At 40.2% G+C, this 15,015-nt stretch overlaps 1 protein-coding gene and 1 non-coding gene across 4 annotated transcripts in view; both read left to right on the forward strand.

The window, feature by feature from the left end:
• The first annotated feature begins 766 nt into the window (after positions 1–766).
• Positions 767–15,015, forward strand: part of PITPNB (phosphatidylinositol transfer protein beta) — a 61,650-nt gene continuing 47,401 nt past the window's right edge. For all 3 annotated transcript variants that reach the window (XM_036874844.1, XM_036874842.1, XM_036874841.1), the window contains exons 1-3: positions 767–879; positions 5,548–5,578; positions 8,357–8,502. In XM_036874844.1, coding sequence (XP_036730739.1) covers positions 860–879; positions 5,548–5,578; positions 8,357–8,502 — 197 coding nt within the window. In that variant the 5' untranslated portion in view covers positions 767–859. The remainder of the gene's footprint in view (positions 880–5,547; positions 5,579–8,356; positions 8,503–15,015) is intronic.
• LOC118880416 lies at positions 11,874–11,995 on the forward strand. Its single transcript, XR_005016289.1, has one exon. It is a non-coding gene; the product is annotated as a small nucleolar RNA U109 (small nucleolar RNA).

Here is a 15,015-nt window from a genome sequence, read left to right on the forward strand (position 1 = left end):
TCTATTTTGCTTCCAGGTGTATCCCAGGGCCTAGACCTGAGACTAGCACAGAGCAAGCGAGTGACCCTGCGCTACAACCCCTCCTAAAGGCCACCTCCTGGCTTTCAGGCTGGCGCCCGGGTCGTGTGGGGCCTTCACCGGGACCCGCTAGCGTCTCCCCACAACAGGCCCCCTTTCCGGGACCTAAGGGCGCGCACCCCCTTTCCCCCCGGGGGGCTAGTCGGGAGGGTCGGACGCCCCTGCGGTCGGGTCACAGCCACGGGGGGATTCTGGATTCGGGGGCAGGGGGGTGTGGGCGTTGGGAACTCGTGCAGCCACAGCTGTACGCGGCTTGGTTCTGGGCTCGTGGAACCGGCGCGCGAGCCGCCCACCCCTCCAACCCCTCTCCAACCCGTCTCGAGTCTTTAACACGGACTTCTGAAGTGAGGGGTCTGTGAAGAAGGCGGGCCTACTTCTCAAGAGTTGTGAGAGAAAGTTTAGCTCTGGTCACCAGAAAACGACTTCGAGGGAACCGACTGGAAAACTCACCAGAGAGCGTAGACTGCACAGCCGCCTCGAGAGAACTTGACCGAACGGAGAAATCGCCGACGCGAGTCGACCGAGCGCGCGCTTAGCGGGCGCTGAGCCCGCACAGCCGCAGTGAAAGCCGCGCGAGCCCAGGGTGGGGCGCGGAACTGGGGCGGGGCCAGCTACTCTCGCGCGCTGACGTGACGGGTCGTGGCGGAAGGGTGTGGACGCGCAGGCGCCGCAGCGGCCCAGGAGGCAGGGGGCGGGGCCGCGCAGGCGCCGTGAGAGGCGGTAGCGGCGGCGGCGGCGGTGGTAGAGATAGTGGCGGCAGCTGTGAAGGGGTTCCGGGAAGATGGTGCTGATTAAAGAATTGTGAGTAGGATCGGTGGGCGTGAGCGAGGTTCCGGGACGGCGGTGGTGGGAGATTCATTGATTGAGAAGTGGCGGAATATTCCTAAGAAGGAGCGAGCCTCGGGCCGGCCGCTCCCTGCGCGCGCCCCCTCCTCCGGCTCGCGCCCCCGGCCCGCTCGAGGCCCCTCCGCGGCGCGCCCCCAGGCCCCCCTGGCGTTGTCGTGGTAACAGTGCTGCTCTCTCCCCACCCAGGGGCGGAGGCGGCAGGGTCTCGGCCGCAGCGCGTGGCTCAGGAAGGCGCGGCCGGGAGTTTCCGCTGGGACCCGCCTTCTCTCCCTAACCCCCTCACCCCAGTCTGAACCTGGGCCCATCCCCAGGCTCTCGGGTGGGACCTAGCCGAAGCCCGAGGGTGGGGGAGACGCGGTGGGTCTGTGATTTTTCGTCCGGAGTGGAGCCTGTCTGTAACCCGCGGGAGGTGGGCTTGCCAGGTAAAGGTAGCCCTGGTGTCGGGGCTGGAGGTGGGACGTAGGTGCCCTGAAGATCATGCTGGAGTCGGGAGTCCAGAAAACATGCCCTTCACTGGGCAGTGAAGCTCTCCCTTCACGGGAGAGCCATCTTTCTGCTCTGAGTCTCAGTTTCTACATCTTTAAGATGGGGTGACACTCTGGGCTCCGTGTACTTCCCGGGGTTTAGATGAGGCGTTAACATGTGGTTGGTCATATAAAAGGGTTTCCAGGTGCATCAGACCGGCGAAGTGGTTTTGTTGAAAAGTTACGGCATTTCCTACCGGCAGGGATTGTGAATATCACAGGAAATCTGGTTGGTAGGGAATGTTCAGCTGTCACAGCTGGTTCGTGTTGTCAGCATCTCTTGGGCAACTAGGGATTTCGAGTGTGGCCCGTTCTTGGGTTTTTCAAATGCTCTTTTGATTTTAAACTCTTAAAATTCTTGGCTTAATTTAGCTAACTCCGGACAGCTTATTTTTAGTGTTAGTTCTCAAACTTCTTTTAAAAAGTCACTCCTGTCGCTTCTCTGCTTAAAATCCTTTAGACTCCTTATCTCACATCTCACTGAGAATAAAAGCCAATGCCTTTACTATAGCCTAGGAGGTCTTAACACTATTTTGTGCTGTGATTTCAGTTACTGCCCTTCCCTTGCCCATTCCAAGCTCACGAGTTTTCTTGCTGTTCCTCCACTACTCCAGGGAAAGTTCAGTTCAGGGCCTTTCTGCTTGCTGTTCCCTCTGCATGAAGAGCTCTTCCCTCATCTCACTAACTCACCTCCTTTCAGGTCTTTGCTTAAATATCACCTTAGGGAATCCCTCTCTGAAGATCTAATTGCAACCCCCCCCCCCCCATTTGGTGTTTGCCTTCCCTGCTTTATTGTTCTCCATTAGCAGTTATCACCACTAACATACAACACAATAATTATTTTTTCTATTTTACTAGATGTGTTCTCTCACTGCATGTAAACTCCACGAATCTGTTTTGCTCACTCTCACATCCTCAGCTCTTAGAATAGTCTCCAGCACATAGTAAGTGTTCAATAAATATTTGTTAAATAAATTAATGAAAAATTATAACTTTATTCAGTGACAGGGATCCTGAGAAAAGACACATTTTCAGTTAAAGCTTATAGTATTGAACTTTGGCTTTATAAAATTTTTCATCCAAGTCGTTTGTACAATGTATCATGCAAGTGTTATCTCATTTATTACTCTGAAGTTTTTGTAACTGATAAGTGGCAGGTATTAAGACTTCTGGAGGAAATAAGACAGGAGGAAATTGACTTGGCCCAAGTCACATAGCAAGTGTGTTGCAGAACTGATTTTAGGTCATAGATCTAGTCATTTTTCTTCGTTATCTCCTCCCTCCTAAAATGTGAATTAAGCGTTCAGTAGATCCCTTTGACAGTTATGTGAGTAGTATCAGGCTAAATCATGGAAAGAAATTCTCATTGGGAATTTGCATGCTATGCTTTTTGTGAATCATTACTTTCTTTATAAAAATTTTAATGTACCAAGGTAACAAGTGTTGAAATGTGTTCAAGGTGTAATATTTTTTCTGGAGGAGTTATACAATTACATTTCTTGATGTTCACTCTTCATGTATGTCTCCCCTAGACTTTTTTTTCCTCCTAGACTTTTTTTTTTTTTTTTTGGCTGAGGCGTGGCTTGTGGGATCTTAGTTCCCCAACCAGGGATTGAACCTGGGCCCTTGGGAGTAAAAGCACGCAATCCTAACCACTGGGCCGCTAGGGAATTCCCATTTTCCTCCTAGACTTTTTGAGGTCAGAGGCTGTTTCTTACTTTATTTAAGTATTACTGGTATCCCGCACAGCATCTAGTCTAGCACACTGTAAGAACTCAGTGTTGTCTAAAAAAAAAAATGATTCTTCCTACTCACACGTCAACTTTCTAAAATTGTTTTTGGTCCGGAGCAATGAATAGGTCATTCCTTTGTGAAGATGTTGGTAAACTGTAATATACTTTGGCAAATGTTTGTTGTCTTAAAAAATGCCATCTATTTTTGACATGAATTAAAAGGTTTGAAATACCTTTCTCAGGTTGGGGAGTTCCCTTCAGGTTGTTGCTTAAGCAATAGCTGAAATTGCCATTAGTGTAGAAGTCCTGGTTTTAAAGAACTATTTGTAGTTCGATCTGGAAAATTATTTTAGAAGGATTTTCAGAGAAGTTTGAAAAATTTCAAATTGCTCTAAAAGTTGAATACTGCTTTTAGAATAATAATACAAAATCAAAGCCTGTTTCTTTTCTCTTTTACTTTTTCTTAAGCAAATCTTGAAGAAGTTACTTGACTCATCATTCATTCACAATGTCTTTATCAGTCATTTTCACTTTGTGAAGTAAGTTTCCCTGAAAGTGTTAGTATATAAAAATAGGGATCTTCCTACTAGTGAGTAGTTGTTAAAATTACTCAGCAGTGATTCTTTGGTTTTGTGAAACTTTAGGGAAGTCTTTAACTGTTTCCTTTCTGTTCTTTCCTTCCATTTCCTCTGCATCCCAGCAACCTCATTTGGACCTTTGTACATCCTTGCCCTGCCTCTCAAAAGATGGCTTTTCCCCACCTTCCTGCTTCTCAATGTTTTTAACCACCTACAGATGACGTCTTCAGGTTAGCTGTAGCTATGTCACTTACCTTTTGGAACAACCTTCCAGGATTCCTTGTTGTCTAATAAATTTAATAGATTTCTTACCATTGTATTCCAGACCCTGAAAATATGCTCCCAAACTGTATCTTTGTCTGTACCTCCCAAAATATGCTCCCAGCCTGTATCATAGTCTTCCTCCTGCCTCCACCCTAGTTCATTTTCTGTTACTGAGACAGCAAGTTAGTGTGTACCCTGAGGAGACAGCTAAAATGATTAGGTATGGAAGGATTTTGTGTAACAAGTTTATTCTTGATGAGAATAAAAATTAGTAACCATTGTGACTTTGAGAATGTTCGTTGTCTTTAGATGACCATTATCAGAAAGACAGAGTGATGAGTGACCCCCAGTAGTCAAGGAGGAGGGAGTAACAGGAGACGTGTTTTACACGTGTTGGAGATTAAGGTGATGTGGGCTTTCAAGCATCGTTGTTTGCGGAGACTAAGGAGAGAGAAATAGGTGAAAAGTGAGCTGAAGAGATGTTGGAATGAGGAAAACTACTGGGAATTTTCTGTAAAATGAAAATTGAAGTGAATGCCATGATATTTTTTTTTCTCTCCTCACAGTAGGAAGAGTTAAAATAAGATTTAAAATGGCACTGCTATGGTAGCTTGATGGTTAGGAGGGAAAAGTCTGAGAATGACCAGGCCAAAAAAAAAAAGTTGCTATCTTGGACACCAGCTATTATCATGAGACATTTGATATTCAGGGATGGCCTTGGTTTTCAGAGCTTATTGTGGAAATAAGTGTGAGGTACTTCCCTGTAAAAATCTGGAGATAAAATGCAATATCCTGATATATAAAATAATTCATCATAGACTTCTTTTTTCGAATTCATCTTTAGGAGCATTATGCCTCTATACTGGTCCTTTTGTATGTACAGTAACAAACTCTTGGACAAGATCAAACACAGAAACCTTATATTGAAAAGGGGTTATATTTATAAAGTTCAGTGTATTTTCCATGGTAAAGTTTTTTCTTACTAAGTCTAAAGGACCTTTTACTTGTTTTTCTCAATAAAATTGAGGAATAATTGGGTAGTGGGGAACAATTTTTGGAGGCATTCATTCGTGAGATTCAAGACATGCATTCTGGGAGAAAGATCATAAAAACAAAATGCATAATATATAGATGGAGAATGAAACCATACTAAAAGTTTCACAAGGGCAACCTGACCAGGCAGTCTACAAATAATATATCCTGTACCCTGCAATGTTCAGTGATGAGTTTTCTCTTGTTCCTTTACTCCTCACAAGAATCTCTACAACTGCGTTTTTGGGGTCCTGGTATAATGAGGATGCTAAATGCAAGTGATTGTTGAGAGCCAGGAATGGGTAGTTTTATTTCCCCCATTTAAAAACTCTTATTTAGAGCTGTAGTCATTGCAAAGACCCTCTTCCATAAACAACATCTTGTACTAAGCTATCATTGGATTTAAAGCGAAAACTCTTTAATCGTGGAGATCTGTGTTTTAAAGCCAACTATTTCATGTGTAACATATTTGCTATCCTTTTGTCTTTTTAGCCGTGTGGTTTTGCCATGTTCGGTTCAGGAGGTAAGTCTTGCTTGCATAGTTTATTTTGATACGCTAATCTAAAGACATATTTTCATTGTATTCATTTACCTTTACTTTGCAGTTTATGTGACAGAGTGAATTATGACGTGTTAGAGATAATTAATTGTAAATGAATTTTTGTTAACACTGCCTTGTTTTGGAAGGGTCTCAGAATGTAGATTAACTTCCTGTCCGGTGCAGGAATTCTGTCTACAGTATCCCAGAGAAAGAAGGTTCCAGCCTCAATTTAGGCACTTTAGGGTTAAGTCACTTGCTGCTTGGAGAAACAGCCTACTTTACTGTTGCACATTTTAAACATTTGTCGTTACTTTAAACCAAAATCTGCTTTCCTATAAAGTTTGCCTGCTGTTTACAGTTCCTTCCACTTGAGCAAAGTGAAGTAAGCCTGTTCTGTCTTGCACATGGTGACCTTTCAGGGTATTTTTTGGCAATTCTCTCTCCTCCTCCTGGCCCTTTTGTTCCATCTTCTCTGCGTGAGGTCACAAGGTTAAACATTCCCAGCACATTCATTTGGCCTAATATAATGTGATCTCCAGACTTTCTCACCAGCTCGTCTCACCGCTCACTGCACGTGCTGTAGTTGTTACTCTCAACTGAAAAAGTGTTCCCAACACAGTCTGACCACAGATCCGTGAGAGATCATTGTCTCCCTTGATCTGCATGGTACAGAAATGCATCACCTATTCAGAACTTGCATGTTCTGCAGTTGTAGCTCTCTGTAGTATAGCCAGGAATGAGGATAAAAGCAGAGATGGCTTCTGAGAAATCAAGATACGTGTAGGAAAACCCATAAAGGCCTTTGGGTCCTTCTATAACTTGCGCACAGCTTGCACTCCTAGGTTATCTGGTTTTCCTAGAGCTGACACTCGATTAGAAGCAGTGAATTGGAAGTGGGACAAAACGAACTGATAACCTAAGATGTGACAGCTGACAGAAGGCAGACAGAACAAAAATAAAATGCAGGAACTGAAAAGGAGTAGCTGTCTGTCACTGTTTCATGTAGACTTGAACATAGCCGCATGTACCTCAGTAGCGCCTGAGGTTTCTGTATTAAAGTGAATTAGAACACTCGAGACAAGCCAGGCACCCCTATTCTTTACTTGTACAATTGTTTGAACTTGAATGTGGAAATTGACATTTGTTTCTGTTAAATTTTTCTTTTGGTTTCAGCTAGTTTCTGAGTCTTGGTATTGTCACCCAGAATAATCTCAGCTTTTTGTTATATTTGGACTTAATAAACATGCCTCTTGTCTTTAAGTTATTCTTAAAAATGAGAATGAAAGCCTAGTAGCATGTGGCGAAATATCAGTCCATTAATATCATATTTTTGGATACTGTTGTTGTTTTTGTGTAAGTTTTTGTTACTCTGTTCCTGACCAAGATCAAATTTACCCTCTGGCTTAGAGGCATTTTAATCATGTTTTCAAAATATCACAGTGTTGAGAAGTATAGTTTGAAGGACATTATATTGTAGCATTACTGGACTAACCCTGGTGTTGTATCGTGAAAACCAAAAGAAAAAAGACAGCCCTTTCTGCAGTCTAAAATCTCTACAAAAACTTTTTTGATACCTTTAAGAAACCTTTCCAAATTGAGTGTGTGTGTGTGTGTGTGTGTGTGTGTATAAGTAAATTAACTTGCAAGATAGCACCATATTCCCATGGGCTTTTTAGATATGAATATTTACTGAGCTTACAACCACCCCTGTTTTTTTATTCCTCAAATAAAATGTTAGTTTTGAATTATTACTTTTGAGAGGTAGCTTTTCTTTGAAAATATGCTTAAAAAAGACAAAAACCTTTCTTCAGGCTGTCTTCATTGGAAGGAAGAAATTTAGCCAAATTTGTAGAGACTGGAGATAATGCCATGATTGAGTCACTAGAACAAATTAGAACACAAGAACTTTGCTTTTTATCATTTGTTGGAACTATTAGAAACTCCAGATTGGCATAGAACAATACTGCCCACCCACAGGTATTGGTGAAGGCCACTGAGAATTCTCATTCACTTTAAAATGAAATAGAAACCACTATCATCAATTTCTTGCCTTTTATGGTAATACTTAGATATTTATAGATACTTTAAAAACAGTTTCTGTTTACTGGAGAACTTCACAATTAACTGTTCTCACCCTGGATACCCAGTACTGTTTCTGTTTAGGTGGGCAAGGGCCAAATCAGCCATGTCATATACATAAGCATGGAAAAGAACACCCCAGAGGTCTACTAAAATTTAGACTGTAATGGTTCTTTGTACTTGCAGGCTTTTATTGTTACACTCTATATCCCTCCTCATTATTGAGAATGGTATTCTGATTGCTCAGCTTTCTTATTTGGCGAAGTAACAATTATGTTCCTTCCATACCTTCTTTAGAAGTTTGTGAAACTAAGTGAGGTATAATAGATACGAAAATGCTTTGGAAAATAGAAATGTGTATTTATTATTCAAAAAACTGAAACAAGTGTCAAGATGTCTTGATAAGTGGGTAGTATATGTTAAAGCACCAGAATATTTATAACCAACAGTTTCCTTAAATAATGGAAATCTTGTAAAATATTACAGTTTCTTGAAGCTGTATGATCATCTGGTGTTTGTCTCTCTAAACATATTGATTTATGATTTGAGTCATGTTTTCATATAGAACATATGTGCTAAATGGTTTGGATGTGCTTTTCTATATCTACAATAAGATTTTAGCACAGGAAGTTTCTGCATTTATGCTGACTTATTGAAATTCTGTACTCTTTGATATTTCAGTATCAGGTTGGGCAGCTTTACTCTGTTGCAGAAGCCAGTAAGAATGAGACTGGTGGTGGAGAAGGAATTGAAGTCTTAAAGAATGAACCTTATGAAAAAGATGGAGAAAAGGGACAGTATACACACAAAATTTATCACCTGAAGAGGTAAGCAGGGTGTTCACATTTGGTGCTTAGTCATCATATTAAACAATCACGCTTTAACTACCCAGCCTACTTATTCAGTATTTAACTACCTAACTCACTAGTAGATGTGATGAGGTGCTTTAAAAAAATTTTAATGTGACCCCCCCTAAAATTTTTTTTTCATCGTGCTAATATGTTGCATTTTAATTTTTTGAGAGTGTTTCTCCCCCTTTATTAGTTATTTTTAAATTATAAAGTGATCTGTCTGCTTATTAAAAAATTCAAACAGAAGATTATAAATTAAAAACTTAGTCCCCATCTCACGTCATCACATACCCATAACTCCACAGAGAAACTAGAAACAGCCTAGAGTTTATGCTTACAGATCATTTTGTATACATATTCAAATAAGTTTTTAAAAAACATAGAAATATGTCACTTGTATCATTTATTGTTTCCCACAGCAAATGGGATCATACCATACATATGGCTATGCACTTTGCATTAATTTTCATGCAGTGATATATCACGAGCATCCTTTCATGTTGTTATTATTTAATGCCCTTTCCATTCTTTTTAAAGCTGAGTAAAATTTCTTGATGTGGACATAAGCATAGTTTACTTAACCATTCTCTAAATGGTAAGTTGATTTAGGCGTTTTAGGTATTTTCCTTTTTGTCTGTTACAGATAGTATTTCTGTAAGTCTTTATGCCTTAGGTTACTATTTCTCTAGGAGAAATTCATTACAGTAGGATTGCTGGAAGTCCATGCTCTTTTAAAATTTTGATATTATTGACAGATTGCCTTCCAAGAGTTTGAGAACATTCGTTTTCCCATATTTTTCTATCTTTTTAATTTTTGCCAATTTGATACACAAAAAATAGCCCCTTGTTTAAATTTGCATTTCTTTATTAGTGAAGTTGAATGTCTTTTCATATTAATTTGGCCTTTTGAACTTCCTGTGTGACTTGACCCTTCAAATCCTTTGTTCGTTGTTTTTATCTCTTTTGTTTGCAGAAGTTCGTTTGCACATTCTCCTAAGTTTGGTAGTCTAATCTCTGTCTTTGGCATAAATATTTTAAAATAGAAAATGCATACCAATATTTATCCAAGGGCGAAAGATCAGTAATGGTTTTTAAGAGTCTTTTTTTGTCAGTAGTGTCCCCAGTTTATAAAAGGAAGAGGGAATCTGCTCTGCTCTTGGCTTTCTTCTCTTCATGTTGATTAATGCCAGGGTTTTATAGAGCTTTTTAAAGTTGCAGATAAGCTGTGATGATTAGTATTTTTCATGTTTTCTCAGTTTGGGGCTATTGCTTCATTTATAATGACACATGAATATAAAGTGGGTCATCACTTTGTAGAACCTTAAATTTTACTTTTATTTTCGCTTAGAACACAGCATTTCTTTGTTTCTGATGCAGGTTTGAATGAAGGCAATAACTTTGATTAATCAATTATCCATAAAGACTGTGTTATTCATGGTTTCTGTTAATTTGTTAGCACCTTAAGCATATCTAAAAATGTGCCATTTGAGAGAATTTTAGCATTCTAGATGGTATAACCTATATAATATTTGTAGTATTGAATTTACTTATGTTTACTCAGCTTACTCAGCTTACTTTTCTAGCATTTTACATTTACTCATTAATTGAATTTTACCAATATATAAAAACTCCCTTTATTATAAACATTCAACTCTCTGACTCTCTGGAGCATCTAAAATAAACCAAAAAATTTGATATATAAAATTTTCTTTTGGTCTATGATGTCCATATAAACTTGAAATAGATTCAAAATATCCTTTGTTTGAAAACTAAGAGTTGGAATATTGAGAAAATGTTTGATATATTATTACATGGAAAAGACCAGTTGCTAAATTTGGACATAAATAATATGTTGTATATAATTTTAAAAATTAATCAGAAAAACGCCTAGAAAGAGATTCATTAAAATGTTAAGAATGTTTTTCCCTTGGTGGTGGAGTTATGGGTGATTTAAATTTATTTTACTCTTCTGTATTTTTGTTTAATGAGAAAGTAAAGAATGATAAATATTAATTTTGAAATATCTGATTTAGGTGACACTCCAGCCATACATAATGGATCTGTTAAGTTCAAGAGGGCTGTATAAATATGGTTAGTGCAAGAGATACTATTATTCTGGAGGGATTATTGGGATGAGGTTCGGAATTCCTTTCAGACGATTAAATAAAGGAAAACCTTGGCTCTGGAGGCCAGCCTCCCAGCACAGTATGGCTTCTGGAGCTGCTTCTTCATTCCTTGAAGGAGCTGAAATCATTCCACAGTACCCTTTGGTTTCACCCTTTCATGCACTCCTTTGGTCCTCATTGCAGTCCTGAGACATGGGCAGTATACACATTATACATAAGAAGACACTAAGTTTCATATTTACTCGAAGTCACACAGCTAGTAAGTGGTGGGATGGAGACTGAGCTTGGATTCTCTGATTTCTAATCCCATGCTCTTTTGGTCACAAGTCACAGTCTCAAGGGCCTGGGCTGATGAGCACAGGTGCCCCATGAGAAGGGTGAGATGGGGTCTGATCAGATGGTGAGGACTATTTGATGCTCATAGAAGGCTGGCCTTGTCACACCGAGATGGCAGTTCTGGATGGAAGCCTGGAGAGGCATGAGACAGGAAAGGGAAGAAGGAAAGGTGGCAGTAATGGATCTCAGACAGTGTGGCAGATAATAGCCACTCTGGTGGTAATGAAAAACAATAAAAAAGCTGTCCGTTAATAAAGACAAAACAGGGACCCACTGTCACTGTGGTCCTGTGGGGGAGGTCATGGAGCAAGGGCAATCACACGTCCACACTCAAAGTTATCAGTGTCATACTGAAAGCACAGTAGCCCCAGGATAACTGTTATGGAAGGGTAAAGAATCATTTAGCAGCAAGTGCTCAGGCCTTCCTGTGGAGGAAAGACCACAGTCATGGCCCAGGGCTGGCGGTACAGCCCCATCAGACTTCAGTGTCCTGCAAGGGCGTCCGTTCAGCATGCTGAAGACATACCCACAGTCCCTAGAGAGTTTTAGAACTCTCTCCCTGAGGAAGTTAAATTTGTGTCCAGAAATATATGTTCCCTTTTCCAGGATTTATTCCATTGGGAAACCTATAGTGCTCTGTGCACTGTCACTGTATAGCATCGATAGATAGGCTTGCAAACTTGGCAAACCTTGCTGGGTAAGTTGGTTGGCTGAGGCTGCCAGCACCTTACTTTACATTTGGGACACTTGAATTCTGAGGTCTGCTTTACCCAGTGTTATCGAGGTCTCTGAATTCCCTGGTCAGTATGCTTTCCCATTTCAGCAAAAAACACTTCATGGTAACATATACACACTTAATCTCAGCCAGAAGATTGAGAAACAATCTTGGTGAAGTATTAAAAAATTCAAAATTTAATACATCCGTAACATGCTACATTAAAGAAGGAGTTCTCAGGGCTACCAGCCTTACAGTAGAGGTTGAGGAGTGGTATATTTTTCCTGCATAAAAATAAAATAAATACAAAATTTAGTGATCATCACAAGGGACATTTCAAATGTCTGGTTTCCCTGAGTCTCAGGTAATAGTCCTCTTATGGGATGATATTCTTTCCATTTCCTTTGATAACTTATAGTGAGTGTTAACCCATTGTGATTCTAAGCAGAGGATCTAGTACTTCCTGTGTACTGGTCACTGGAAGTGCTCTAGGTGGGAGCTCATTCATTCTCCATGTCAACCTTTGCTAGTGAGGAAACTAGGTCCAGTGACTAAGATGTCAGTAGCTGGCTGATACGTCACTGCTGTTTGGTAGCAGAGATAGCCCAGGAACCCAGGAGGCATTGTGGCTCCTCTATCGCTCTCTTTACTGCTGAGCCCTGTGGGAGGAAATTTTCCATTTCCTAAAGTGAACTCCAAAAGAGTTTACAGAGAAATTTCTTCCAAGACCATGGATTTCACCGCACCCCATTTTCTCCTAAGTCTTTAAAGTCTCCAGTCTTTATCCAAAATAAAGTTGAATTTAACAAGGTACTTACTCAAGATTACCCATGTATCTCCAATTGTTATAACTCTGTCCAAAGTAAAAACCCTTGGCTCTAAGCAAGCACGTCTCTTTATTGTCCTCTAGAAGTGACCTGTTCCGACTCTGTCAGGTCGCTCATAACCTGCTTGGTGTCCTGAGCACAGCTCAGATCTGTCCCGTGCATTCCTTGACTACTTTCATTCATATTGATCTTTCTTCCCTAAACACCATCACTTTTTGTCACTTCTCCATCTGACACCTAATCAGGTATTTCTGTACGCATACATATTTGTCTTGTTGTGTACCCCGTTTGCCAAAAAAGTTTGAGGAGGTTTCCTAAGGTTGTTTAATATACACTTAATAGTGGATGGTGGGGAGGGGAGACAGAATTTATTGGTTGAAGAATTCTGAAGCTGGTCAAGGAAATGTGGTGCAGCTTTTAAGATGGTATTTCAGAGAAAAACTTGCAGCTGTCCTGAGACATCATACAGACACACTGACCAATCCTTTTGCTATTGTTTTCTCTTCCTTCTTGGGGAAAATCAGCATTACTGTTTTTTATTCCCCATAAGCATTATAATCTAGCCAACTTCAGTCAGTCCTGGATGATGGAGAATTCATAAAGCTTTACCAGCTCCAAAATGGCCTCATTCCTCAAAGGTTGAAGCAGAGGTTTTATTGAAAATCATTGTTTAAAAGTTTCATGTGGTTCAAGTTAAGAGCTCATTTTTGTAAGCAACAAGAGTCATTTGCCAGGAACTTAAGTTATGTTCGTGTTTAAAAATGAGAAGTTTAAATCATCTGAGAATGCAAAGGTTGATTACATATGATGTTTCACAGAGATATGAGCATCACTGAGTAAGTATAGTAAGTAAGAAATTAATAAATATCAGCCAAATAGAGTAATTCGTTCTTCAGTCGAGAATTAGCTGTCAACACATAACTTTTTTCTCTGTATATAGGCCTGAGTCTTAAGATTTGCATAGTTCAAAGTTTTCTACATCAGGAGTGATCCTATTTCAGAAGAATGTCAGACATTTTCCAATGTAGTTTCTTCTTTATGTTATATTTCATTTCTCATTCCTACTTTCCTTTTATTCTGTGAAAAATACTTCTTTCTCCTTTTGTTTTTTATAATTCTCTTGAATTTTAGAGTCTTGTTATACCTTCCAGAAGTTATTCAATTTGTGTCTGGCTATTTTATTCCTTTCCCACAAATTGGGGAATTTTAAGTCAGTTTTTAATTTTTTCCCCCTTCAATCTCTCCCTTTCTTCCATCTCTAGCACCATTGCGTTAATGCAAGCTCCATGTCTCTCAGATTTCTCCGGTTTCCTCCGTGCATTCATCTCTTGCTGTTCATTCTTTTGACTGTTATAAATAATGCTGCTATGAACATTTGTATACAAGTTTCTCTGTGAACATATGTTTTCATTTCTCTTGGGTATGTACATACACATGTACATGTACCTACAATTGGAATTGCATACGGTAACTCCTCACTTTTTGAAGAAGTGCCAGACAGTTTTCCAAAGTGATTGTACCATCTTACATTCCCAACAACAGTGTATGAAGGCTCCATTTTCTCCACATCACTGCCAACACTTGTTATTTTTGGAATTTTTTTTTTTAATGGTAGCCACACTAATGGGCATGAGGTAGTATCTCATTGTAGTTTTGATTTGCATTTCCCTGCTGATTAATGATGTTGAGCATCTTCTCATATGCTTATTGATCATTTGTAGATCTTTGGAGAAATATCTGTTCAAATCTTTTACCCATTTTTAAATTGGGTTGGTTTTTTATTGTAAGAGTTCTTCGTATATTCCGGATACTAGTCTCCTATCAGATGCATGATTTGCAGTATTTTTCCCCCATTTGTGAGTTGTCTTTTCATTTTCTTATATCCTTTGAGGCTTAAAAAGCTTCTAATTTTGACATTCAATTTATGTTTTTTTCTAAGAATTTTATACGTTCAGCTCTTTCATTTAGCTCTTTAATCCATTTTTAGTTAACTTTTGCTGCCGTCCATTCTTGCCCACTCCATTTAATTTTCCACACAAAGCCAGAATGATATTAAAACTTAAATCACGTTGTGTCATTCCCCTCCTTAGAGCCTTCAGTCGCTTCCCATCATACAAAGAATAAAATCCAAACTCTTAGGCCTGTGAGAGGAGCCCCATGTGATCTGTGTGCACCCTGCCACCTCATCATCCTTGTCTTGTATTCCTTTGTTCTTTGTTCACTACAGTCTCGCCGTGCTGGAGGCCTCCCGAGTGGCCCAAGCAGACCAGATCTTTTGCTATCTTAGGACCTTTGGTCCCTCTGCCTGCTCTGGTGTTCGCTGTCTCTTCATGTAGCTGGCCCTCTGCACCCTCCAGTCACCACTGTAGTGTCACTTCCTCAGGGAGGCCTTTCTGAGCACCCTTGCCGCAGGTACTCACTTGCCCCCTGCCATGTTCCTTAAAACTCATAGCCTTCAGGAAAGGTAATTTTCATTGTCGTTTGT

This window comes from Balaenoptera musculus, chromosome 14 (assembly GCF_009873245.2).
Source record: "Balaenoptera musculus isolate JJ_BM4_2016_0621 chromosome 14, mBalMus1.pri.v3, whole genome shotgun sequence".
Taxonomy (NCBI): Eukaryota; Metazoa; Chordata; class Mammalia; order Artiodactyla; family Balaenopteridae; genus Balaenoptera; species Balaenoptera musculus.